Source organism: Cucumis sativus, chromosome 1, assembly GCF_000004075.3.
Source record: "Cucumis sativus cultivar 9930 chromosome 1, Cucumber_9930_V3, whole genome shotgun sequence".
In the NCBI taxonomy this organism is placed as follows: domain Eukaryota; kingdom Viridiplantae; phylum Streptophyta; class Magnoliopsida; order Cucurbitales; family Cucurbitaceae; genus Cucumis; species Cucumis sativus.
In genome coordinates, this window is record NC_026655.2 from 4016437 (window position 1) to 4043343 (window position 26907).

At 27.7% G+C, this 26907-nt stretch overlaps 3 protein-coding genes across 3 annotated transcripts; 2 read left to right on the plus strand and 1 right to left on the minus strand.

The window, feature by feature from the left end:
- Positions 1–27: 27 nt before the first annotated feature.
- Positions 28–894, plus strand: LOC116401758. The gene is made up of 2 exons (XM_031880261.1): positions 28–286; positions 523–894. Exons 1-2 carry the CDS (start codon positions 232–234, stop codon positions 852–854), a joined length of 387 nt encoding a protein of 128 aa, XP_031736121.1. The 5' UTR covers positions 28–231; the 3' UTR covers positions 855–894.
- A 696-nt stretch (positions 895–1590) lies between these two features.
- LOC101205173 (transcriptional activator TAF-1) lies at positions 1591–2890 on the minus strand. Its single transcript, XM_004137562.3, has 2 exons — positions 2283–2890; positions 1591–2076 (listed from the first exon to the last, which is right to left on the minus strand). The coding sequence occupies exons 1-2, from the start codon at positions 2871–2873 to the stop codon at positions 1849–1851; spliced, it is 819 nt and encodes a 272-aa protein (XP_004137610.2). The 5' UTR covers positions 2874–2890; the 3' UTR covers positions 1591–1848.
- A 21785-nt stretch (positions 2891–24675) lies between these two features.
- Positions 24676–26270, plus strand: LOC101208691 (H/ACA ribonucleoprotein complex subunit 2-like protein). Its single transcript, XM_004137407.3, has 4 exons — positions 24676–24964; positions 25195–25264; positions 25553–25658; positions 25946–26270. The coding sequence occupies exons 1-4, from the start codon at positions 24826–24828 to the stop codon at positions 26105–26107; spliced, it is 477 nt and encodes a 158-aa protein (XP_004137455.1). The 5' UTR covers positions 24676–24825; the 3' UTR covers positions 26108–26270.
- The last annotated feature ends 637 nt before the right edge of the window (positions 26271–26907 follow it).

The following is a 26907-nucleotide window of genomic DNA, read 5'->3' on the forward strand; positions in this document are numbered from 1 at the left end:
CAATCAATAAACAATAACCAAACTCCCAACCACATTCTCTTCTTTATTTTTCTCAATGCATAACCAAACAAACACAAACAAAGATATACACTTTTGTTTTAATCTAAGTTTTGACTTCCAAATAACACTCTCTTTTTTACTTTTCTCTCTATAAATTACACTCTTCTTCTCATTTCAAATGCTTCCCCCCTTTGCTTTTTCTTCCCCACATCTCTGTTTTGTTCACTACTCATGGCTTCTCCAAGGCTTCGTCTCTTCTTTCTCTTCGCTTTCGTTTTACTACGAGGTAATCAAACAACAACATCAGTTTTTATAAATGTATGTGTCGACGTCTTTTGTGATGTAAGTTTGTTGTTGTTGATTACTTTTGTTAAATCATTACGGATATATCTCAAATACTCGAGTTTGTGAGTTTCTCACTCAGTTATATCGAACCAACTTGAAAATTTGTAGAAGGAATTTAAGAAGTAAAAGTGTATGTATGATAGCTTTTTGCTCAGCTTAAAATTTATGTAACTGTAGGTGGAGTTGCTGATGGAAGAAGCTATCCGGTTTCAACTCAAGTATTGGGTAAAGAAACGCAAGAAGATGTAATGAAAAAGATGGAAAGAATAAGAGTGAAAGAGCAAGATGGTTGTCGTTCTTCTCCAAGTACAACTGACTCGTCTGATAATCTTTATCAAAACAAGAAGAGAATTTTGAATGTAAAGTACAAATGGATTAACAAAAGAGATAAAAGTGAAGGTGGACATCTACTTAACGATGAAGGTTCGAGATTTATAGCTTATAATGCCGATTATTTTGTTGCTAAACCTCATCCTCCAAAGAATAATGGAGGAGGGAAATATCTCTAACTATTTGTTTATTTTCTAGTAGAAATTATATTGTTTCATATGATAGATTTCTAGATTATTTTTTTTGTTCATTGTAAGAATCTTAGTATAAATAAATGCTAAATCATTCAATAACACAATTTCTTTACTAAATTAATCATTTCTATGTACAAAGAGTTTGCTCTTCAAATAATTAAAGATGCAATAAATAAAGTTAGTCAGTCTCTGTAGATCAGTTCATGGGGTCAAGTTCAAATTTATGAGCAATTTCCATTCTTAGGATGTTTTACAAATGGCTTCATTATTAGTACTTTCCATTATTTTGGTCTATATATTGTATTTCTCAGGTTAACATAATTAGTGTATAATGTTATTTTATAGCAAACATATAATAATTCAATCATAATGAATATGTATTCCTTCTGTAAGATTGATAAGGTTCAAATATATATATATATGAATGTTCGTATCAGCTCCCACATAATTGCTATACTACATAGTTTTTATTTAATTAATCGATGGTTAGTATATTTGAAAACTCATACAACAACAACTATTAACATATATATATATATATATGTAGATTAAACTTTACTGTTATTTTAATAAACAATATCTATATATATGATGATGAACATTCCCTTTTGAAAGTTGGGAATAAAATAGGGAAGAAAAGCATCTTATCCTTTGTCAAGTCAACTGTTAAAGATCAGCAAGAAATTAAAAAGAAAAAGAAAAGAAAAGAACCTGAAACCCATTGAAAAGAAATAACAATGATAAAAGAAAAGTTAATTAATTATATATATATATATCCTGATGGGATAATTTGGATTTAGAAAAGTAGCTAAGCTAATGATCATGATGAAAAATACACATATATATATATTATGATATTTGTTCATCTTCTCTTCTTCTTCTTCTTCGTCATCTTCATGGTATATTAAAGTTGTATAAGAGAGAGAGAGAGAGAGAGAGAGAGAGAGAGAGAGAGAGAGAGAGAGAGAGAGAGAGAGAGCTAGGAAGAATTTGGTTCAGCTGCTGCTCTTCGATTATTTTTAATAATGGAGTTCCCAAAAGCATCTTCACAGTTTCTCAATGGCGTCAAGAAATCAGTTAGAATAATCTGAAGTGATGATACTTTTCGTTTTAGCTCTGCATTCTCATGCAGGATTTGTTGGTTGCATTCCACCACTTGTATCAACTTCTCGGATAATTGTCGATTTGAAACCTCCAACTGTCCTACCTGACACGTATTAAATTTCAATCAACATCTCTATATTTATGACATCTTAATCATAACAACTACACAATAAAACACGAATTATGGCTATCGAAATAACCATCCGAGAAGTGTGCATGGGGTGAAAAATTGAACTCTCGAACTTATACAGACGTTTATAATATTTGGTTTTTGCAATTATTATATACGTAGAGATTTGAAAATCTTGCCTGGTACTGCAACTCTTCGATTTGTTTCTTCTTTCTCATCCTTGACCTTCGTGCGGATTCCCGATTTGATATCATTCTTCGTAGCTTCCTCTCAGCCATTACGGTAAGATGATGATGACGGTGAACGTCGAGAACTTCAACGACGTCCAAAACGTTGTCGTTGCTATAACAAGAGGCGGAATTGGGGGAGGAAAAGACATTAGAATTGTTGTTGTTGGTAGGGGTGTGGCTAGTAGTGATCATAGTAGATGGGAACACAATTTCTCTATGGATCAAATTACCACAAGAACCATTTGACTCATGATCTTCATGATCATTATTATCACCTTCTGATCTTCTCATCATCGTCCTATTTGTTTCCATCATCAAATGTGAAGAACAATGCCTTTTCAAGCAGCTTCCATTAAATGGATTTTCACCAAATCCCAAATCTTCATTCATCTCCATTATTGAGAGAAAGAGAAAGAGAGATAGAGAGAGAGATTGAAAGGTTAAAAAAGAAGAAAAAAAGTTCAATAAAAAGATGGATGGATGGTTATAAAATGAGAAGCCTTTTGTTTTGATTTTGAAGGCTCTTAGCTTCTTCTTCATTTGCTTTAAGAGAGAAGAAAAAGGGACCATTAGGGAAAAATTAAAGAGGTAGATGGGTAGCCATTTAAAGGTCAAAAAATTAATAGACTCATCAAAAAGTGTTTTTTCTTAATAGGCAATCTTTTCCTTTAAAAAAAAAATTAATTATTATTTCCATGAAAAAATTACAAAATTCACACTCTTCTTTAACCGTCACACGATTGTAATTAAAACTATCACAAAAAATTTCACTTTTGTTGTCGACCGAAATAAAGCAAATTTTAGGGTTTAATTTTTACATTTGAAAGTTTGAAGGTGAATTTTGTGATTGATCGTATTGTTTATAAGATGCTCTTTTCATATATATATGTATATATATCGTTGTAATAATGTACCAAAAACTTGGAATAATTTTTTTGCAATATATTTGCATGGCCTTTTCACTTATAAAATGTACATTAACCAGAAAATTATTCTAAATGTTTTTGATAAAAAAAAAAAAAAAAAAATAGAGAGGATTGCTTAGAACATTTCTTCTACCTCTCATGTCTATATCACCACACAATTTTCTTTTTTTCTTTTTGATATTGACATATGCCAATATTCCTACCAAAATCATATGCAAATCCTAAATGATAATGTTATTTCCCATCTCATTTATTTATTCATTCATTCATTCATTTCCATCAAATCTCTAAAATAAAATTAAATAATAATAAGCATATGCTATAAACTTTTCTTTTTCAATCTCCCACCCACTATGCCACATCTTTGATTCATTTAAGGAAACTTTGTAAGAAAAAAAATATATATATATCATTGGAGAAAGTGTTAGTGCTTTAATTCAAATCCAATTTTAGTATTAATTGATTAATTTGACCACTATTGTATAGAATTAATAACTTAATTAGGAAAATTAATTGCTGTTTTGTCCTTATAAAGGTTTTCAATTAAGTATGTGGTTAATTAATTGCTTCCAACTCACACCCATGTTTGCAAAAATTTAAATAATTTTGTCCTTAGGCTTATTCTAAGCTATAGTTTCCATTTATGATATGATATATATTGGCCCCCCCTAACATTTAATGTTAGTATTATTATTTTAAAGAATATGTCTCCATAAAAATAAAACCATAGCTTTATATTTAGCTAATGAAGAAGGGGCCCTTTGTTGTGTTAAGTTTATGGCAAAAACTTGGTTTAAGAAGCAATAGTATTTCTTCATCAATTAATCACTTCAATTTCAAAACTTTGCTCATTAATTAAGTGGGTGTGTTCTTGGGGAATTTGTGTTGGAAATGTACCAAAAGGAATAAATTGTAAAACCCCTTGGAGTTTATATATATATATATATATTATTTAGTTGTTTATTATTTGTGAGAATTAGTATATATTTAGTATAAAGTGTGGATTGATTAGTGAATTATTATATATTTTTAGATGATTATTCTAGTTTTTTTTTTCTTTTTAATAAAAGTTATTATTTATGTAGATGATCGAAAAGTCAAACCGTGCGTAACAATATAGGTTTTGCTTGTTCGTCACTTCATTTTATTTGTTTAATCGTAAAGAAGTCGAAAGGTCCATTAAGAACTTGTATAGCGAATATTGTTTATAAACTAGTTCATTTTTTTAATTTACTTTTTATCAATATAGTCAAATTTTCAAAACTTAAAAAAAAAAGTAGCTTTTAAAAATTTAGCTAAGAATTCAATGGATTGAGAAAATTATACTAAATTAATTAAAGCTATTTGATTAAATACTAAATAATAATAAAAGATGTTATTTAACTAATTATCTCATAAAGGATTTACATAGAATATATGAACGAATTTTAGAGTAAATTCCCCTAAACCTAAATTTAGAGTTCTATTTTTCTTCTTAAACCAAATTAAAGGAAGAAAAAAAAGAATATTTTTATTTTGTGAATTTTTGTGTATATTCTCATAAAACATAAAAAAAGCAAAACCAATGGAATCAAACCTAACAAATTTATTATTAAGAAAAATTATTCTTTAGCCACTAAGAAAATAATTAATGGGTGTGGTTGGGGGAAGATAAAATCTCACCCTATATGTCTATTAAAAGCATTTAAAATTCCATTTCTACCAAAATTACACAAAATATAAACCCAATTAAAAACATTCCCTTTTAGCTTAAATAGTAACATAATATGAAAATTGATATTGATTAATATTAAGATCATATGCTATAAACAATGGTATAATTATAAATGCTAAGGCTATAGTTCAAATCTTATAATTGACCCAATAAAGGAGAGATTATGACATTAAACTTATAGCTAAAATTTGAACTTTGCGTGTGAAAATCAAATCAAATCAAATATCATTGAAGAAATTATCCGAAATGAAAGAATTAATGATATTATTAGTATGAAATTGTTGAGACTTCGATATCTTATGCGTTGTTTTTTTAGTAAAACACCTAAAATGGGATATTTCCAATGTTATACTTACTACAATTATTATTTATATTGCTTTCATATTTGGATATAATATTTTACTAGACTTTACATATTTATATATATAACTAAGTGATGAATTTAATTTAAACCCTTAATAGTTTTACAATTAATTAACTCTCAATTTCTACAATTAAACCTTTGAGCCTATAAGTTGGATTTTGCAAAGAAAATTGGTGTTAATGTGATGAAATGGGGTTTGGTTTACAAGTAGATTGGGCTTTCTTTCTACTTTCTAATATTGGGCCCTCGATATCAATCTAGATAACCGTAAAAATGGCAAAATAATACCGTACAATTTGAAAAATAGCAAAATTTAAAAATAATTTGATTTTTAGCAAAATCGCATAAGTAGATTTTTCTTTACAATTTTTCAACCGATTTTACTCCTTAATAGTCTACAACTCATTTTTTCAGTTATAGTATATTTGTGCAGCGTATATTTGCATATAATTCAATTTGATAATAATATTAAATAGATATTTATGTTTTAGATTGATCTCATTTAACCAATATAGGTTAGATTCATGCCATCAATTTATAAAGTTATCGGATTTGTACACTTCAAATCAAATGCTTAACAAATTATTTTTAATAATATCTATTTATTTCACACTATTTAATTTACACCATAAAATCATTGATAATATTATTCCTTCAAGGTACGTTGCATAACTTTTGCTTAATGATGCCAAATATCATATATAATGTATGTGCAAACTACAATCATTTGGGAAAACATTAACTATGATATTTTCGGAATTGACAATATTTTCCCAACATCTTCTAAATATATGCCTATAATTCATAATAAATTTTTGGATTTTTAGTATTTCAATCAAATTAATTAACATTTATTTATTTAATTCTTAAAAGTTGTTTAATAAAGATTCCCCTAAAAAATTGCCAAAAGATCGTTCCTTTTTCATTAGATTTCATAATATTTTGAATTCAAATATTACAAAATCTAATTCATAAAATAATGACAATAACTAATACAATATTTTTCGTATAATTTATAATTCAAAATATTTTTAAAAGATTATTAGATAATAAATAGTACGTATGAATATAAAAAATGGTTATGAGAATTTCAACCATTTTCGAGTCATTATATTTCATCTATACAATCATGCTAATTATGATTATACACTTATTTTGGTTGATTTTTATTTTAAAAAATAATTTATTGTGTCTCTTGTATCGAATAATTATTTGTTCACCTTGTGTTTTTTAATTACGTTAATATTCATATTTATTTTAATTAAACGTTTTATTTTGTTTGTGACGTTTTATTTCCAATCATCCTTGCTATGCATATCTGAGTATAATATGTGTTTTACAGATACGGTGTATTTACATGATACAAATAATGAGACCAAATACCACATAGTCACATATACAATGTATTTACAAAAATGTGAACTAATTTATGATATTTTCGAAATCGGCAAGATTTCCCCAAATAACTCCTAAATATATGTCCATAATTCATAACTAATTTTCGGATTTTTAATATTTAAATCAAATTAGTTAACATTTATTTATTTAATTCATAAAACTTATGTTTAATAAATATTTCCCTTGAAAAATTGGTAATCACTAATTTAAATTTGAATTTGTTATATTTTAAACAATTTATTATATTTTATTATATGCAATATTTTCAAATTTGTTATATTTTAAACCATTTATTAACAATTTATTAAATTAGAGGTAAGATATATTTTTAATAATTTGAATTTAAAATTTATAATTTAATTATGCTTTAATGACATTTTTGCAATTATTTGAATCTTCTTCTTTTAGGTTTTATTAGAGAAAAGAAAAGAATGAGATTGAGAGAGGGGCAGTCGACCATAGACAAACACAATGAGATAGATAAATTTTTTCTTCCAAACAAGAGAGAAGAAGAGCTCAAATGAATCTCAAATGTATGAAGAACTTGAAGAACTCACCGATTTGAGTAGACGAACTCACCAATGTATGCGAGTCTTGACTTCTATGATATAATTTCATGATTTTATCTTTATTATAGTATCAACAATGCTCCCCTTTTGAATACTTTGATAAATTGATGGTTTTAAATGGTTTTCAAACTTCCTCTAGGGTTTCGAATGAAAGTAGTAAGTAAGTGGCCGAAATTCAAGGGGAAAAAATGACCACTTGTAGAGATTTTAAAATTTGAGCTTCCCATTAATGACAATTTTTATAATCTTTATGTTTTTTGGGAAAAAATTTTATGTAGCATGTATGTTATTTCAATTACAATGTATTTGAGGTTTATGTAAACAATTGTATTTTACATATTGGTTAGGGGCATTTGAGGGATTGTTTTATTTATTTATTTTTCTAATTTTTATGTTTTGCTATTTTAACAATTTAAATTTATTTTTGCTATTTTGTCAAAGTAAAAGTCATAATTTGATACTAATATTTGTTGATGTATATATGTGTTTGTTAATAAGATTGTATAACGTTCTTGTCTATTTTTATTTGATTTGATTTAATGTTTTTATTTTATTGTAATTGTTAGTTGGCTCATTACTAGAAAAGCACGTTTGAAAATCTATTTTGGATAATTATAATTGATGGTCATTTTAAGAATAATAATTAAGAATATAACAATATTTAAAAATAATTGTAAATATAACAAAATTATCACCGATAGACTTGTACTGTTGATAGACTGTATGGTCTATTAGTGATAGACCAATATTTAGACTTCTATCATTGATAGAATTTGATAAATTTTGCTACATTTGTAATTTTTTTAAAATGTTGCTATATACTTAATTATTTTGAATCTAATCGCTAAATTTACAACTATTCCAACCATTTTTATCTACCATAAATATTGACTCAACTCCCAACGTGGATGATTTTGAATTTCTTTTCTTTTTTATTAATTTTCATAATTATCTATTCATATTTATTTTGTATTGCTTAATTTTATTTATTTATTTATCTACTTTTAATTTTTCCTTACTTTATTATTATTTTTTTAAATGTGTAGTTTGATTTAATTTTGAATTTTGAAATTTTTTAATATTTAGATTTATGTATTATTTAATTTTCAAATTTCATAATTAAATTTAAATTTTATTTTATTTAAAACAATTGAATTGAACGACAAATAATATCTCAAATCAAAATTTAATAACATAGCGTTAATAAAATTTAGTGCAATTTTTTTTTATTAATTTTACCATAGAATTTATATTTATATTTGACAATGTTAATGTTTTATAATTGTTTTAAATATTTTAATGAATTATATAAATGTTATGAAAAATAATAAAAAAATGATTGTAAAACAAGTTTGTGTTTCTATTTCAATTTTTTAAGAAATAGGAAACAATAATAAATATAAAAAATTGTCCCATTTCTTGATCTTAAAAGAGAAGGGACAAGAAATAAGAAATAGAAAAGGAAAACGTTATATCAAATTGACAGCAATTATAGGTAATTTCTAAATAATACAATTTTTTTTAACACATACTAAAATTGACAAGTAAAATGTATCAAGTATTAATCAAACTATCATTTTTTCGAATGTCAAGAAAGAATTACATTTTGACAACTAAAAATTGTCAAGTTATGCAATACTTTTATCGTATCTAGACACTTGACACTTAAAATAAGTGAACGTACGCGACATTTGTAAAATTAGTATAAAAAATTGTATGATAATAAAATCAATTTCACAATATTTTCTAGATTGTAAAAATAACAAATTTAAAAATGAATAACCGTTTAAGTATGAAAATTGAATATAAAACCGACAAAAAAAAAAGAAAAAAAGTGGGGCTTTACTTTGAAAATTGGTCAATCACCACACTTTACATCATATGTCTAATAGTGAATGAATTTTATTTTTTTCTTTCAACCTTCAACTATATCTGGTCAAGACTTTATGTAATAACAACAATTTTAAATTGACTTCCTGCACCTTAATTTTCTTTTATGTCCTTTTTTAATATAAAAAGTTTACAAAAAATAATATTTTTAGAAATAAAAAAATAAATTAAACTATTTACAAGTTATAGCAAAATCGATAATGTGAGAGAAGACATGTGCTTTGATGACGTGAAGGTCGTTATTACTTATTTTATAAAATCAAACCTACAAGAAAAGTGGAAAATGATTGATGAATAACACTACCCTTTAAATATATAAAAAATTAAACTCTTTGTCAAAAATGGACTTGTCTATGTTGAGGATAGAGACCTCAAATGTGTGTATATATATATTTTTTCATCTTTTAAAAATAAATTATTCAAATCTTCTATGGAATCCTAGCTCATTTTTGTTATTTTTGTCGATTTCTTCTCGTTCTTCAACCCAAAATATTCTTTCACATTGCTCAGCCACTCCCTTTCTTTCTTGCTTTTGTCTAAAAATTCTTCCACGTTAGATGTAACGATATTGTTTCCCTAATTCAACTGTGCAAACTGCTTCTCTACTCCAATCTATTTATCAAAGACATGCACAGAAAATATCAGAAAGGAAGGGGTTCGATCATTCCTCTAGATTCAATGCTTCAAATTTAATCAACTTTAAATTTCTTCATATGGTTGCCCATTAAGTATAAATAAGGCCACACCTCAGTTGGCGCCTCCCATTTTGTTTTCTGTGCATATTACAAACTTGATTAATTAGAAAGAAGAAGAATGTTGGGTTGGTGTGCTTTGATTGTGGCCGTGGGGGCTTGGTTTAGACAGCCGTATTGTGGAGCGAGGAGAAGCTTGGAAATAGTGGCGGAGACGGTGGAGGAGAGGAAAGAATTTATTATAGGATTATGTGTATCATCGGCAATAGGGATAGTAACAACGTCTGTTCAAATCAAAACCAAGCTTCCAAATTCATTTCAGTGTCTGTCCATGCCTATTTTGCTGTGTTTTGTGTCTGTTGTGTTTGCAAGAATGATCGAATCAGTTTTCAGAACACTTTCAGAGATTCTGTATTGTGTTGGAGATTTCATGTGCGCTACAACCTGTTTCATTGCCACGGCCATTTCCTATGACGACGCACATTTTCATACCATCGTCATTGTCCTTTACTCAATCTTCTGTATCATCTGCATTATCTTCATCATCTTCATCTCCATCACCCACAACGACCCTTCATCACCTTCCTCCTCCAATATCTAGCTTCCTCTTTAATTTGACACACCATAATCTATCAAACCAAAATCACTAAGTTTCTTCGTCCTATAATACATCTTCTTTTTTTTTTTTCCATTTTCATTTCACTTCTTGGGAGTTCCATTGGGTTGTGTTGGTTCCTTAATCAAAAACAATCTGAAGATATTCTGATGCAGAAGCTTTATTATTGTTTTATTATTTTGATCTTTTAGTATAATAGACTGTTATTGTCGGGTCGTGTTGGTTCATTTGCAGTTTGAAAAATAAAAAGAAAACATATGATTCATCATCTTTTTATATAGTTTTTAGGAGATAGTTATTGTGAAATAAAAAAGCAGCTCTCGATTGACATATGCATTTTAATATTTGGCTGCAGATACGTTTGGAACTTGGAAGAACAGAGACGCATGTGAAAAAGTATAGTATTTTGTTGGGCTTCTTTCATTTGACCCAAGCCCACAATTCATTTTAGGTTAAGTTTTTTATTATGCAAATTCACTCATAAAAAACAGTGAGTGAAAAATTAGCAAATTCCACGCAGTTCGATCGAGCTGAAATTTTGATAGTGTATTCTTGACATGAGGGTCTTCAATGGTGGAGATTTTGTTTGGAACTATCTATAGTCAAATTCTACTGGATAGTTGGCTGCCATATATTGTGAGATCTTTCTATTTTTTTTCATTGTTATTGTCGTTTGTTGTCGGGATTATTATTGATCTCGAAATATTTGCCTGTAGTTGTGACTATGGAGAACTTTGTTGTACCCATTAAAGATTATAACGGAGATTTTAACTTTGGTTCATGATTTTTTACCCCTCACATTGAGAGATGAAAAACCCTACAATCTTCAAAGTAATTAGGAACTCTTTTGTTATATGAACAATTATCAATCTTTTAATAACCACTAGCAAATTGATTTCAAGGAAGAGTATATATGAACTATCCAATATCAGAATGGTTGCATCATTTTGCTTTGAAAAGAAGGTGATGGATTTTTATTTTATATGAAAAGAAATTAATGCAAGGCAACATTTACTGAAGTCTTCAAGATTAGAACTCTAATTCTTGTGAAACATAACATGGTTTTGCCTTTAGTTTATGATTTTCTAATATAAATGAACAACAATAGTGTTCAATATTTAAAAAGAAAATCACAATATGATGCATGTAGTAAAATAAATTTATCAATGTTCAGATTGTTTGTGTCGTTTATTCAAAAGAATGAAAAAATAAAGTTGAAAGGAAGTCAATTAATTATACTTGTAGTTTAAAGAAAAAGTTAAATTTTTATTTATATACACATATAACTATCTACTAATTTATTTTATTTGAAACACTAATTGAATATTTGTAATTGAGTTTCAATTTATTGTTATGAAATAAATTAGATTACAACGATTTTTTAGTACAATTTATTAATGCTAACATTGTTCTATACATGTGTTAATTATTTGGTTAATAAATGATTATCCTCTCCAATCAAAACGGGTTAATTTCTAAATAATACAAAATTGTGTTCTTTAGGCAACTTAATTAAAAGGAAAAAGAAGAAGAATATAACATGGTTGTGCTTAATTTGATTTGTATTTTTTTTTTTTTTTTTGCCCATTTATTGTAAATAAGGCCACACATTAATTTGCTCTCATTTTCTTTTCTTGGTATTACAAACTTAATTAAAAAGAAGAAAAATGTTGCATGCTTTGATTGTGGGGGCCGTCTGGTTTAGACAGGCCTACGGTGGAGTGAGGCGGAGCTTTGAAGTGGCGGCAGAGATGGTGGAGGAGTGGAAAGACATGATTATAGGATTCTGTGTGTCATCAGCTATTGGAATAGCAACAGTGTCTGTTCATATCAAAACCGAGCTTCCAAATTCATTTCAGCTTCTATCCATTGCTGTTTTGCTGTGTTTTGTGTCTGTTGTGTTTGCAAGAATGATCAACTCCATTTTCGAAACACTTTCAAAGATTCTGTATTGTGTTGGCGGCTTATTGTATGCCTCAAGCTGTTTCATTGCTACGGCTATTCCCTATGGTACAAATTTTCATATCATTGTTATTGTCCTTTATACAATCTTCTGCATCATCTTCATCAGCTTCATCTTTCATCACTCACAACCCTTCACCACCTTCCTCCTCCGACACCCTTCCTCTTTAATTTGACGCACCATGCATATCTATCAAACCAAACTTTAGTAAGTTTCTTTGTCCTATGATACATCCTTTTTTTTCTTCTTTTTGTTTTCATTTCATTGTCCTTTACTCAATCTTCTGCATATCGTCTTCATCATGTTCATCTCCATCGTTCACACCCTTCATCACCTTCCTTCTTCAATGCCCATCCTCTTTAATTTGACGCACTACCATATCTATCAAACCAAACTTTAGTAAGTTTCTTCGTCGACCTATAATGCATTTTCTTTTCTTCTTCTTCTTTTCATTTTCATTTTTTCATCTCATTTCTTGGGAGTTCCCTTGAGTTGTAAACAAAAGTAAAAATCGTTTGAATTGTGTTGGTCGATTCAACAACATGACATGACGTCACTAAGGATACCAAACTGGAAGAAATAAATCAAGTCAAATATATCCATTGGGCTGCCTATCCAAAGGAGCCACCTATCTCTTCACAGTCCTCTCAGGTAAATTATTCATTATATTTTTTATTATTCCTATCACCAAATTCAAGAAATATTTGATGTATAAATGACCATTGGATTAGTGTTATTATCATACACAGAAAATTCTCAAAATTATTTCAAAACCCTTTTACCTTCATAGAAAACAGTCTGAAGATTCTGATGCAGAAGCTTCTTCTTATTATTTTATTATTGAATTTCACATGTTTTCATATAGAATAAAATACTATTTTCAATAATAATAAACCTTCCAATATTGATTGTCTTATCATAGTAATAAATTAAGAACTTATAGCCAACATATTAACAAAATAGAGTTATATTTCACGTTTTCATATACGTGTTAGTTTTAGTAGCAAATAAAAATTAGATTATAATCTATAAACACATATTTATTCGATATAATAGATTGTTTGAAAAAATATACAAAATGATACAAATGTTTAGGTATGGTTTAATGTCTTCCTTGATTTCAAGCAATTACCGGAGATCGATGTCTAGTAGCAAGTTCCAACATCAACGTTAGAGGTAGTGATGCTCCCTATCCTCATAGATGTTAATTTTTTGAACTCTTCTTACATGTTATTTGACGTTGAAAAAAAGTGGTTCAAATGATAAATTTTTTTTTTTTATTTTTTCATGAATATTTTACTTACTTGTTTGATATGGATAATGAAAGAGTGATGCTCAAAATGTATTATAATTATAGATCAATTGAAGTAGAGAAACAAAACTATTTTTTCTCATTAGGTGTAACACATATTAATTATTATCTCATATATTTAACACCCAAATATTCAAATTCTACATGCAACAAATATACATTTCTTAACTACATAAATGGCAGTGCCCTTGTTATTAATATAACACAAAATCCATTCTAAGATATATAAAATTATCGCAAATGTAACACGAAACGATTGAAAAAAGTTACAAGATGAAAAATTAAGTAATTCAAGAAAGATTGAAATGCCTATATACCACGTTTATATATCTTGAAAACATATTATAAAAAGTAGCTACGTACCATAAAGTAGATTATTTTATATGTTTAAATCTTTTATATTGTTATTTATAAAAGACAACCTTTCTTCTTCTCTTATATGCTATAATTAACACATTTTCTAGAGTTAATTGGAAAATGAGGATATATTATTTTTATCTTATGAAATTACTTAGGTTAAAGGACTGTTTTCCTTATTAAAAAAAACTAAGGTAGAATGATTAAAAGTTATATAAGATTGAATGATTTTACATATTATTAACCTTCTTCATAAAATTTTCGAATGTGTCGTCGTTCAATCAATATTTTTTTATTTTGATAACATTATTTTATTCTTTATTTTGATGATCCTCTTTTTTATTTTAACGTGAATAAAATAATATTATTGTTTTAGAATAGATTTTCTTTTACCAAATCTAGTGGAAGTGCAATACATAAAAAAAAAATAATAAATAAAAGCTTAACGATACTTAAGATGATGTACTACAAATAGAGACGGTCATAAAATATTTAGGGTTTTGGGAACCGAATCGAACCAAAATCAAATTGAATCACTGATTACATGCGGTTTGGTGTAGTTTATGTAATGCTTATGTGGTTTGGTTTTACTTAATATTTTAAATAGATTCTAAAATCGAAGAAAATCACTTCATTAAAATCATTAAAGAAATGTTCATAAAAGTTTTGTTTCTAAAACTCGATTAAATATGTTACCAAATCAAATCCACCTAGATCCAAAATAGAAAGAAATATTTTATAGAACTTGATGCTTTGGGTAGTTCGAGATTCTTTGGGGATTAAACTGAATCACATATATGGTGTGCTTTTGATTCGGTTTGATACAAACTCGCGATTCGATTCGGTTTCAAAGCAATTTTAGATTGAAACCGAACCGAATTGTGAATACTCCTAACTATAAACAAACATTATTATTTATTGGTATATTATAAATGCATCATCTAATCCCATCGGCAAATCTTATAATTGACCCAGTAAAACAGATTATGACATTAAACTAAAAATCAAATATATATAATTTGATTATTGAAATTTAACATTATTCACATAATTTAGAAGGAAATTACTTGAAATGAAACAATTAATGATATTATTGGTATGAAATTGGAGACCTTTGATATCTTATGTGTAATTTTTTATAGTTAATGGGATATTCCCAACGTTATTATTTTACTACAATTAACATGCAGTGTAATTAGGGTTAGGAAGAAGTCGAATATTTACATGAGTTTGATCATTTTGATAATTAGTTACCCGACTTTTTACGTAATAGAGTTATGATTGATGCATTTATTATTTTCTTTTAATCTTAATTTTAGGCTTAATTACAAAAAAAAAAAAAAAAAAAGCCTTTATAACCATAAATATTAATTACAAATCGAATTACTATATTAAGAGAAAATCGATTTGGTACAATCTTATATTTTTAAGTATAGTACGTCTTTAGAAACATAAGCTTTATCAATAGATTAAGTTAGGTGAACACCAAACCCATATTTTAAATTACTATTGTACTCATTGTAATATTTTTATAATTAAAATTTGAAAATTGGAAACAAAAATAAATAAATGGGTTATATCATGTTCATAACAGTTGATTTTTCCTTCTAATACTCTTCAACTTAATTCTAACATATGTATTAATAAAAAAAAAATTAAAATAATAAAATTACATCTAAATATTATTAAATAACTTAAAGCATAAATAATTACTTATTTATTTTTCCTTTTTGTTGTTGAGTAGAGATTAAGAATATGGTTTGTCTTTTTCTGCCTACAGGGTTGGGTGGAAAATCCTGTGGAAATTGTGCAAACATGTAATGTAACTTCCTAATATTTAATACTTCTTTTTTCTAAATCTCCAAAATTTTATTACTTTATAAAATATATTTATGTATTTTAATCATCTAAGTGCTTTTGTCTGCTTAGGAATCTACCTTTAATTTTGGTGTTACAATCCTTTTTTAAAAGAAATTTCCACATGACTGCAAGCTGTGCTATTCATTTAAGCTATTATTATCTTCACCAAAAAAAAAAAAAAGAAAAAAGATTCAAGTGTGGTATTACAATCATACAGTCACTGATTTTTCAACTTCTCACCGTGAGGAAAAATAAGATTGGTTTTGTTCAATGCTTCATTATTATTAGACTCTCTATATAGTTCGATTCATATACTATAGATAATTAATCCTAAAAATTGTCATAGTAGTGTTTATAGTAGATAATTAACCCTAATTAATTTCCAGCATCATTATTCTTCATTTTTTTCTGTTATTATTCTCTCTAACGTCATTAATCAATTATCATATACAAAAGTTATGGGTAAATTATTATATTTCAAAATAGGTTGAAGGGGTTTATAAACACACTTGCACAATATATCTAAGCGTGAAGTGGAGCTTTTTTTTTACACTAGGCTACAAAGGTATACATGCATAATTCAATGTAATTTTTAACTACTAACTTTTTTTAAAAAATATAGTGATTTGAGAAACTATTCTTGGAAATGAAGTTGGGTCAAAAAAAACAAAAAAATGTGTAGTTTTAGATTCATCTTTTTTTTCTTTTAATTATTTATATATATTACTCGTGAGTACCGTGAATTTTTCATTGTATATATTAAATATTTCAATTACTAAAATTAATATCTTTATTATTTTAATTAATTAATATATTTTTTGCAATTTCTAAATTTTTTAGAAACACATACATTAAAACAAAGGTGAATTTTTAAAAATGGTAGATTTTACAAAATATTTACAACATATAGCAAATTCTATCAATGATAGTAATTGATATGTCATAGGGATAGAAGACTATTAGTGATAGAATCCAAAATTTTGCTATAGCTTGTAAATATTTTAATTTATTTTGTTATTTTTAAAAATGTTCCTTAACAAAATATGTTATTAAAAATATATATTAAAAAAATTAATACGATAATAATAATATTTAAGAGAAGTTTGTGGTAATAATCATAAGGGAGAGAAATTGAATATCTTAATATTCAATATTCAATATTTTTTATTAAATTCACATTTTCTAATTTAATTTGATTATTTATGGATCAAAATTATACAGTTTTTTTTTTTTCAATTTTCAGTTTTTTTAAAAAATATATATATTGACAAAAGTATGTTATTAACAAATATAGTAAACAAATTAAAATGGTAATAATAATAATTGAGAAAAGTTGAAGTTTATCCAAACACATAATAATAATAATAAAAAACAACCACTACCAGTGGACATTGGTCAAGTGGGTAATTGAATAAAAAAAAATTTAATGTTTATAGTAAAAGGAAAAAAAATAAGAATAGTGAAATAATTTAAAATCAAATGGAAATTATGGTTCGATTCCAAATTAAAATTAAAAAATCTAATCTAACCAAATTAGAAAAGTGTACGAGGAATTTATTGTTGTATCTGTTACTAAAATTTAATAGGAATAAAATCAAATTAGATATGGTGTGATTTTATATAAAATAAATTAGTTTTTTGTTCTAAAATAATATAAATAAATAAAATGTAATATTGTTTAATATAAATTGATTTGTTTTCTTTTATAGGTTTTATTTTCAATTTTTTATAAAATTTGTTATTGATTATTATAAGATTTTATATTATTATAAAATTTTTACTTTTTAAAAAATTAAAACCTTATTCGTTATTATTATTATTATTTTAAGAATAAAAAATATATAGGATAAAAATAGGTGCTAAGGGAAAAAAAATAAAATTGAAAAGATATTAAATTTAATAAGTTAATATATTTTTATAATGAAAATATTTAATATATTTATAATTACTTAGTGTTAGGTTATTAATTATTGCATATATACACACACACAAGACGACTTATAAGAGAGTCATTATTTATTAAGGGTGATGAGTAGAGAGATCGGTTCATGCACGACGAATCCCCTATGTTTTCTTATTGGTCCACTTAGTTGACATAGTGGATGCAAAAGGCAAGTATAAACAACGTATAATAGAAGGTTTTGTCTTTGGATTATGATATTTCACTTTGGTTGCTGAAAATGTTTAATGCATATAAATAGATGAGAAAGATATATAAGTCGAGAAAAAGACAAGAAGAATGATGCAGAGGGCAGCTGCGCCGGCATATTGTTCATATATATTACACCAGGAACTTTAAGAGAAAGAATTTGCTTAAATAAAATTTTAAAAAAAGTTATGAATTTGGACTCTGATCTCCATATTAATGAGCAATATGTAAAGTAATCATTTTAAATGTGTCACACTTCGATAATGGAAGCTAAAAAGGGCGTTACTGCACTTTCATACCTGATCACCTCCATATTCTTTGGGTTATTTTACTTCTTTCAAATCAATCATGTAATTATCTCAACTTTATAGAAATTAACTACTACTGCATGCTAGCTCCATCACAAAATAGTTACTGTTTTTATTTTATCTTTTTGTACAAATAATATAATAATGATCCCTATTTACTCTAAAACTTGGTTGAGATTTAAAAGTTGGAGGACCTAAGTAAAAGATTTTCCATTCATGTATATTCTTTTTCAAGAGCGTTCTAAAATAATATTATGATATGCTCCTTGTATTTGGCCATTAATTAATTAGAAATCCCCACTTTGTAATTAGGGTGAATAATGGATTGAAAGATTAAATTTCTAAAATCATTATCATTAACTGATATAATGTTTAAAAATATCCATTTTGATAGTAGAGATTTGATTCCACACTTCCTATATTATATCATATATAAAAAAAGACTTAAACTCAATAATTCAAACTTAATATTCTTTGTTAATTAGAATAATTAACTCAACTATATGTATGCATACTTTAGATTGAGTTGTTCATATAGTTTGTGTCATTTTTTCAACAAAAAAAAAGGAAAAGTTGAATGGAAAAAGCAAGTACTCAGTAATTTAAAGGAAAAGTTAAACATCAATATATTATTATTCTGTATAATTGTATGTGCCAACAGTTCTATAAATGGAACTCATGGAATAACTCTCATTTTACGTTTATATTTGAGTAGAACGACTTTAACAAGGAGAGAGCATTCATTATTTTTGTTGTTTTAGAAAAAGAAGAAAGGATGTGTCGTTGTTGGGTTGGAAGTTGCATTAGAAAGGCTTGTAGGTTATGGGAATCATTAAAGGGTGAAGAAGAGAGTGGAGACAGCGGCGGCCATGGGGGGAGGAAACTGACGATGGTGGCGGAGATGGTGGAGGAATGGAAGGAGATGATAGTAGCATTGTGTGTATCATCAGCCATAGGGATAGCAACAGTGTCCGTTCAAATAGAAACAAATAAACAACTTCCGAAAACATTTCAGTTTCTATCCATTGTTGTGTTGCTTTGTTTTGGGTTCGTGGGGTTTGCAAAAATGACAAAACCCATTTTCAAAACAGTTTCAAAGATATTGTACTGTGTGGGAGGGTTTTTGGGTGTTACAGCCTTTTTCATAGCCACTGCCATTCCATTTGCTCCATACTTTCAGATCATTATCTTCATCCTTTACTTGCTCTTTTGTTTCATCTTCATGCTCATCACCACCATTCACAACCAACAACCTTCTTCCTGATCCACTCCTCCCCTTTGACACATGCATATATATATATATATATATATCAAACCTCTTAACCCCAATATCGTCCAAAAGTAATTTAATTATATGTTTATATATACATCTTCTTTTTCTTCAACTTAAATGTGTGTTTAATATTGTGTTCACCCTCATAATTGATCGATTGGATACAACCTGACTCTAAAAGATATAGGCAGTCGAGTTCTATCAAGTTCCATATAGACTAAAAGAGTACTATTTGAAAGTTTGGATCATATAATGAGTCAGATCTTCAAAAGTGAACAATTAGTAGAGGTTGCACCTTATATCATGCTTCGTTTTTTTTTTTTTTATAAAATAATAAAAAATAATCATAATTTAATATAAAAAAATGGTTGCCACATCACAATATTCATTGGATAACTAGGTGGTACAGTCCAACGACCAATACCTAGCTAAGTTTTTCTTGTTAAAGTTTGAACGTGAGTTTGAATTGTATATTTAGGTCATCATTTTTCAAAATAATAGGTTCATATCTAATCTAGGTCAAGTTGAGAACTATTCATCGTGGGTCGAGCTTGGATTGAACCAAGGGCTAAGTTAAAGATGAGTGTTTGGGACACGAACGTGCGAATGAGAGGTTTGAGTCAACTCTCATATTCCAAGTACTACTCTTTGTCACATGTCAAACTCTTTATTTTTATTATAAAATTAGGTTCAATAATTATTATGTTCAAATAGAAATATTTTGAATTTTTGTGTCTAGTTAGGGTCCTAACAAATTTTTTACATAAAATTAAAAAGTTTATGGTTTTATTAAATTTTAATTTTTTAAAAACAAATAAATTAGTTAATTTTATTATGCTTCAAATATACTCGGTATTAGTTACACAACAAAATTAAAACATAAAAAACTTATTCGATAATATTGACTTTTTTTTACAACGCGTGAACTAAAAATCTTTAATCTTTAACCTCAAAGTTCATAGTATATATATTTATATATGTTAGTTGAGTTATATTAAAGTTGAGAAATATCCTTGATCGTTTATTAAACACAACTATAAAATGTTAGCATAAATCGCTTAAATTTGATAATTTAACCCTAAAAACTAATCTTCCAAACTTGCATATATAGGTTGAACCTCTCGTTTTTCTTTATATATATATTCCCATTTGAGCAAACTTTTTCTTTCCTTCATTCTCCAAATATTTTGGATGATATTCTTCTGTCTATGGAGATATGATGGGGTTTTCTTCTTTGGAAATGACTCATCTTCTCCACTTTTTTTTGGAGTGGACAAAATGGCTTTTTCAAAGTGCATGACATTCTTTTTTCTCTCCTTTAATTTCTTTCATTTTGGTCTACCACTTGGATGATTTTTTAATAATTGATTTCTAGAATCAAATGGCTACATGTTGAACTTCATTAAAAAGAATATGAATTATAATATTATCATGAAAAAAAACCAATTAAAAATATCAAGGTATATACTTTTGATTAAGAGAAGGTTCAATTAATATTTCACTTTTACAATAAACAATAAGATAAGATATAAAGAAAAATGTTTAATTATTTCTTTATCATTTTCGTATAATTATTTATGATAAATATACCTCATAATATTCACTACGTTTTCGTAGAATCAGTTCTTCCTTTCGGTCATGTTCTTAATTTTTTTGTTTATCGTATCTTCTAATCGGTTACATATACACACTAACGTTAATAGCATTTTGTTTAATTACGACATATTTATGTAATCTTATTCATTTTTTTTTGTTTAATAAAAATTTCATGAACAATATTTACATTTATATATACGACATTAACGCTAATAGTATTTTGTTTCATTACAGCATATTCCGATCATCTTATTAATAGTAAAGGTTATGTGAACAATATATACATTTATAAACCGCTGTTTAATCTACTTTTATTGTGTGATATATATATATCTTTAGTTTTTTTCTTAAATGTGTCGTCAGTGGTAAATACTATTATATACCATTGAATATACCATTTAATTTGTTACACATATACTACTACATATATTGAATAATACAAAATATATCTTTAAGCAGCAGATGCATAATATATCATATATTATACAACATATATAAAATATCATTAACAATAATACATTTTTCTAATTGTAATGATATAAATTTGTACTTTGACATAATATAAATTTTGTTACAAACTTAAAATACAATGTAAAATATGCATACATACATTGTTATCTAGTATTATGTTAAATATATATGAGTATATAATAATCTATTTAAATGAAAAACAATTTTATTCACGGTAAATTTTATAAATCAACTTATATTATATGAAAATCAATTCAAAATTGATGAAATATAATGAGTATATATCATAAATTATTAAATTATGTGGAACATACACAAAACAATCCAAAACAAAAGAAAGAATGAGCAAAGAGAGATCGGAAAGAAATTCTTTTTAAACAAAATCACCAAAAGAAAAATAAGTAAAGGATAATTTTGATTATAATATTACACTATTCGAATTAATCCCATATGGTATTTACATAGTTTGTGTCATTTATTCAAAAGAAAAGGAAAATCTTGAATGGAAAACCAAGTAGTACTCGTAGTTTAAAGGAAAAGCTAAACATCAATATATTATTATTATTCTTATTATTCTGTATATATCGTATGTGCCAACAGTTCTATAAATGGGACTCATGGAAGAACTCTCATTTTACGTTTATATTTGAGTAGAACGACTTTAACAAGAAGAGAGCATTCGTTATTTTTGTTGTTTTAGAAAAAGAAGAAAAGATGTGTCGTTGTTGGGTTGGAAATTGCATTAGAAAGGCGTGTAGGTTATGGGAATCTTTAAAGGGTGAAGAAGAGAGTGGAGACGGCAGTGGCCGTGGGGGGAGGAAACTGACGATGGCGGCGGAGATGGTGGAGGAATGGAAGGAGATGATAGTAGCATTGTGTGTATCATCAGCCATGGGGATAGCAACAGTGTCTGTTCAAATATAAACAAATAAACAACTTCCAAAAACATTTCAGTTTCTATCCATTGCTGTGTTGCTTTGTTTGGGGTTTGTGGGTTTTGCAAAAAATGACCAAACCCATTTTCGAAACAGTTTCAAAGATATTGTACTGTGTGGAAGGGTTTTTGGATCTTACAGCCTTTTTCATAGCCACTGCCATTCCATATACTCCATATTTTCAAACCATTATCTTCATCCTTTACTTGCTCTTTTGCTTCATCTTCATGCTTATCACCACCATTCACAACCAACAACCTTCTTCCTGATCCACTCCTCCCCTTGGACACATGCACACACACACACACATATATATATCAACCTCTCAACCCCAATATCCAAAAGTAACTAAATAAAAAATTGTTGCCATGGGACAATTTTCAGTAGGTAACTAGGTGGTACAGTCCAACAAGCACTTAAAATTTTCATGTTAAAGTTTGACAGCGAGTATGAATTGTATATTCACGTTAATTATCGTTTTTCAAAAATAATAGTTCATATCTAATCTAGGTTAAGTTGGTAAACTATTAATTATGGGTTAAGCTTGGATTGAACGAAGGCTAAGCTAAAGTTGAGTGTGTTTAGCGCATTAACGTATCAATGAGAGGTTTGAGCCAACACTCATGTTCCAAGTACGCTATTCTTTTGTAACATGTAAAACTATCTTTATTTTTGTTATCTAGCTAGTTGTTGGAGTAGGTTATATAAAGATAAGTGCACGTACGAAACGTTCCAATAATTATTACTCCTCTTGAAATATATGGATAATTGTGATCTCCTTGTCGTTATAACATGTTATCATAAAAATTAGGTTAAATCATTTTACAAATTTAGTGCAGGAACCTTCCTAGTTGTGTTTTCATTTTTCCATATAAAAAAATTTCTGAAATAAAGAGATAAAAAAACAAATTATCTAGCCTTTGTGTTTAACAGATTTATTATTTTAGAAAAAAAAAATATCTTAGTCCAATAATAATTAATATCAAGCGTTTACATACATTTTCGTAGGTGTAAAGATTCAATTTATACAAATATATATATTCACATATATCGTATATGCTTGATCGTGTGTTACGAAGATCATGATGTAGAAACTTAATTATTATTATTATTTTCAACAAATAAGCATATTGTTAATGGATATATTGAATTATATTCTTAGAGATATGAGAAGGGTTGTCTATAATTATGTTGCATGTAACGCTTTCGTTTTTTTTAAATATGAAAATAATTAAAATTTTAGCATGATTATTCATTTTTAATCTTTTAACGTATATTTTAGCTTCTTATATAGGCTTGAAGAGATAATTATTGTAAATCCCCACCTTTCAAAATTAACATATAGTTTATGTTAGGATAGTCAATAACAACGTTGTGATTCGAAACCTTTATTTTTATTTTATATTTTGAGAGGGTTATGTTAGTAGTTGATTTAAAATTTGAATTCTAATTTAAACCATGTTTTGCTACTACATTTCACATTAACTTATATGGCACTTAAATATTAGATTGAGGATAAAATATTATTAGTTAATTTATGAAAATTTGTATAATTATTATTTTATAATGCCATGCGTAATATATTTGCAATACATTACATAATTCATAAAAATATCTGAAAACAAACTTTGTGAAACGTTGTACATATATTTCCATTTGAGCAAACTTTGAACTTCATTAAAAAGAATATGAATTATAATACTATCATGAAAAAAAATCAAGATATATACCTTTGATTAAGAGATGATTGAAGGTTCAAATATATTTCAAACAAATAAGATATAAAGAAAAATGTTTGGAATATAAGACAGCATTGCAATATATAACTCAACGACGTCGTTTGGATGATTTGGCGCATCAGAACACTCAAGTTCGGCCTTCAAAGATGATTTTGTTGGGCCGATAAAGCCCAATTAAACGTATGGATGTGAAGATATAATTGGGCTAAAACGGGGGAGCTTGTTTCGCCTCCATCCTCACCTTAAACCCTAGTAATAAAGAAGAGACGAAGCCAAAAACCCAAGCAGGCACCAGTCTCCGTCGTCGTCAAAATCCCATTTTTCTCCGATAGTTCCATCTTCAATCCTCTTACGGAGGCAATGGGAAGTGATAGCGAGGCAGAGAAGTCGCGTCTAAAGGACAAAGAAAAGGAGAAGAAGCTCTTGGCTCTTGCTCCAATTGCCAAACCCCTTGCGGGCAAAAAGCTCTGCAAGCGTACCCTCAAGCTTGTTCGCAAAGGTGTGCCATCTCGTTTACATTTTTTTTTTTTTTTTTTTTTTTGAGTTTTGAAGATGTTTTTGATTGTATAGAGGAGGTTTGTGTTGGAATTAGTACGATTGCTTTCGTTGAACTCAAACAATGGATGAAACTAGTTGAATCTGGAAGCTATTTTTGTTCTTGATAGATTTGATTTCTGTATTAGATATGAAAAACATTTCGTCTTAAAACATTCGTCTCTGTTCTTTCAGCTGCTGAGTATAAGTGCTTGAAGCGGGGTGTAAAGGAGGTTGTCAAAAGCATAAGGCGCGGCCAAAAAGGGTAACTTCGGCTATGAATTTTATCCTATTTTTTCGCTTACATCGATTAATATGATGCTAAAGATAGAATAATGGTGAAGGAATTAGGAATTAGGAATCATGGAATATTAATATAATTTCAATAGACTTTATATTCATTTTCATTATTTTGGGATGGATTGAAATCAAAACAAGCCTTTGGGACATCTATACATATAATGTGACGCACGAAATTCCTTCTACTCTATGTTATTTTGAATTTCTTTCCTCTTTCCTCTTCCCCCTTCATCTTTTGCCCTCTGCAATGCAGATTGTGTGTAATAGCTGGAAACATTTCCCCCATTGACGTGATCACTCATGTTCCAATCTTATGTGAAGAATCAGAAATTCGTTACGTATATGTTCCCTCCAAGGAAGTAAGTGATGGCTAACGTTTCAATCTTTTCAGGAATGCTTTGATTCTTTGTTTATTTGTTGTGGTGTTTTATCTGAATAAGTTGAGAAATGAGATAAGTAATGGGTGCATGTTTGTTCTTTATCCACTCTAAACTACTTGAGTTTGACATTGGTTCAATGTAGAGCATAATTAAATGTAGGAGGTTGCAACGCTTAACATCAAGTTCCCAAGTATCCTCATGCTTTGCCATGATTCTTCATTCTTGTGAAAATAATCTGACTGGTGTTAATCGTGTTTGTTATCTAGGATCTTGCCAATGCTGGGTCGACGAAGAGGCCAACATGTTGTGTGCTGGTACAAACAAAGCCAAACAAAGGGGAGCTTGGATCAACTGAACAAGAGAAACTCAAAGCTGACTTTGACCAAGTTGTAGCCGAAGTATCAGAACTTACTAGCACTCTTTTTTGAATAGTAAAGTTGTTTCTTTATCTTCTCTCAATGTACTTGTAGCATTTCTCTTCAAACTGGTTAGTGTACTCTGTTTTACCCTCAAATTTGTTTGGTCTTATTCCATTTCAACTCAATCATCTCTCCCAATATTATATATATATATATATATATATATAACTTATTCCAAATCATCTTGTGGAGAAGCAATCGACAGTATCCGGTGTGTACGGATCTTGTATTTCCATTGAGTTCCATTTTGGAGCTTTCGTGTAAAACTCGTCTACTATTTTTTTTTTTTTCGTCTTCAGATTTTAATCTGTTCATCAAACTTCTGAATTTCTAGTAAGCCTATTGTTTGTAGAAGATGTCGAATATCTCCAAAATGATACCTTGGGACTAATCCCAATAATAATTATTTACAAACTATTGCTTTTTTGAGATATCATAGGTGGAAATGAAGGTAATTTTAAAGTTTGTGTTTATTTGATATATGTTTACCTTCTGGAGTTGTATTTATTTGATTTATGAGTTTTTATGTTTTTGTCTAACAAGTTATTGATAAATTCTAATAATTAATTGATCTATTTTTAAAAATTTATTTCAATTAATGTTTTTAAACTTTCAATTCTAGCCTTTGAAGGCAAATTAACGAAATTCTCATTTTTTTTCATTGATATTTACATGTATCTATTGGTAAATTCATGAAACCTAAAAAGAACACCATAACTTGTTCTTTCAATATTGATCAAACCTGCCACGGCAATAAGTGCTGAATAATTATCATAAGAATCACTTTTTCATATAAAAGAGTTATGATA

Excerpts from the sequence above, each read along its gene's own strand:
- LOC116401758 (XM_031880261.1), top strand. The coding sequence starts at position 232 with ATGGCTTCTCCAAGGCTTCGTCTCTTCTTTCTCTTCGCTTTCGTTTTA. Across the intron at positions 287-522 it reads CGCTTTCGTTTTACTACGAG|GTGGAGTTGCTGATGGAAGA; the intron begins GTAATCAAACAA and ends ATGTAACTGTAG.
- LOC101208691 (XM_004137407.3), top strand. The coding sequence starts at position 24,826 with ATGGGAAGTGATAGCGAGGCAGAGAAGTCGCGTCTAAAGGACAAAGAA. Across the intron at positions 24,965-25,194 it reads CCTCAAGCTTGTTCGCAAAG|CTGCTGAGTATAAGTGCTTG; the intron begins GTGTGCCATCTC and ends CTGTTCTTTCAG. Across the intron at positions 25,659-25,945 it reads TATATGTTCCCTCCAAGGAA|GATCTTGCCAATGCTGGGTC; the intron begins GTAAGTGATGGC and ends TTTGTTATCTAG.
- LOC101205173 (XM_004137562.3), bottom strand. The coding sequence starts at position 2,873 with ATGAAGAAGAAGCTAAGAGCCTTCAAAATCAAAACAAAAGGCTTCTCA. Across the intron at positions 2,077-2,282 it reads TCGAAGAGTTGCAGTACCAG|GTAGGACAGTTGGAGGTTTC; the intron begins GCAAGATTTTCA and ends AATACGTGTCAG.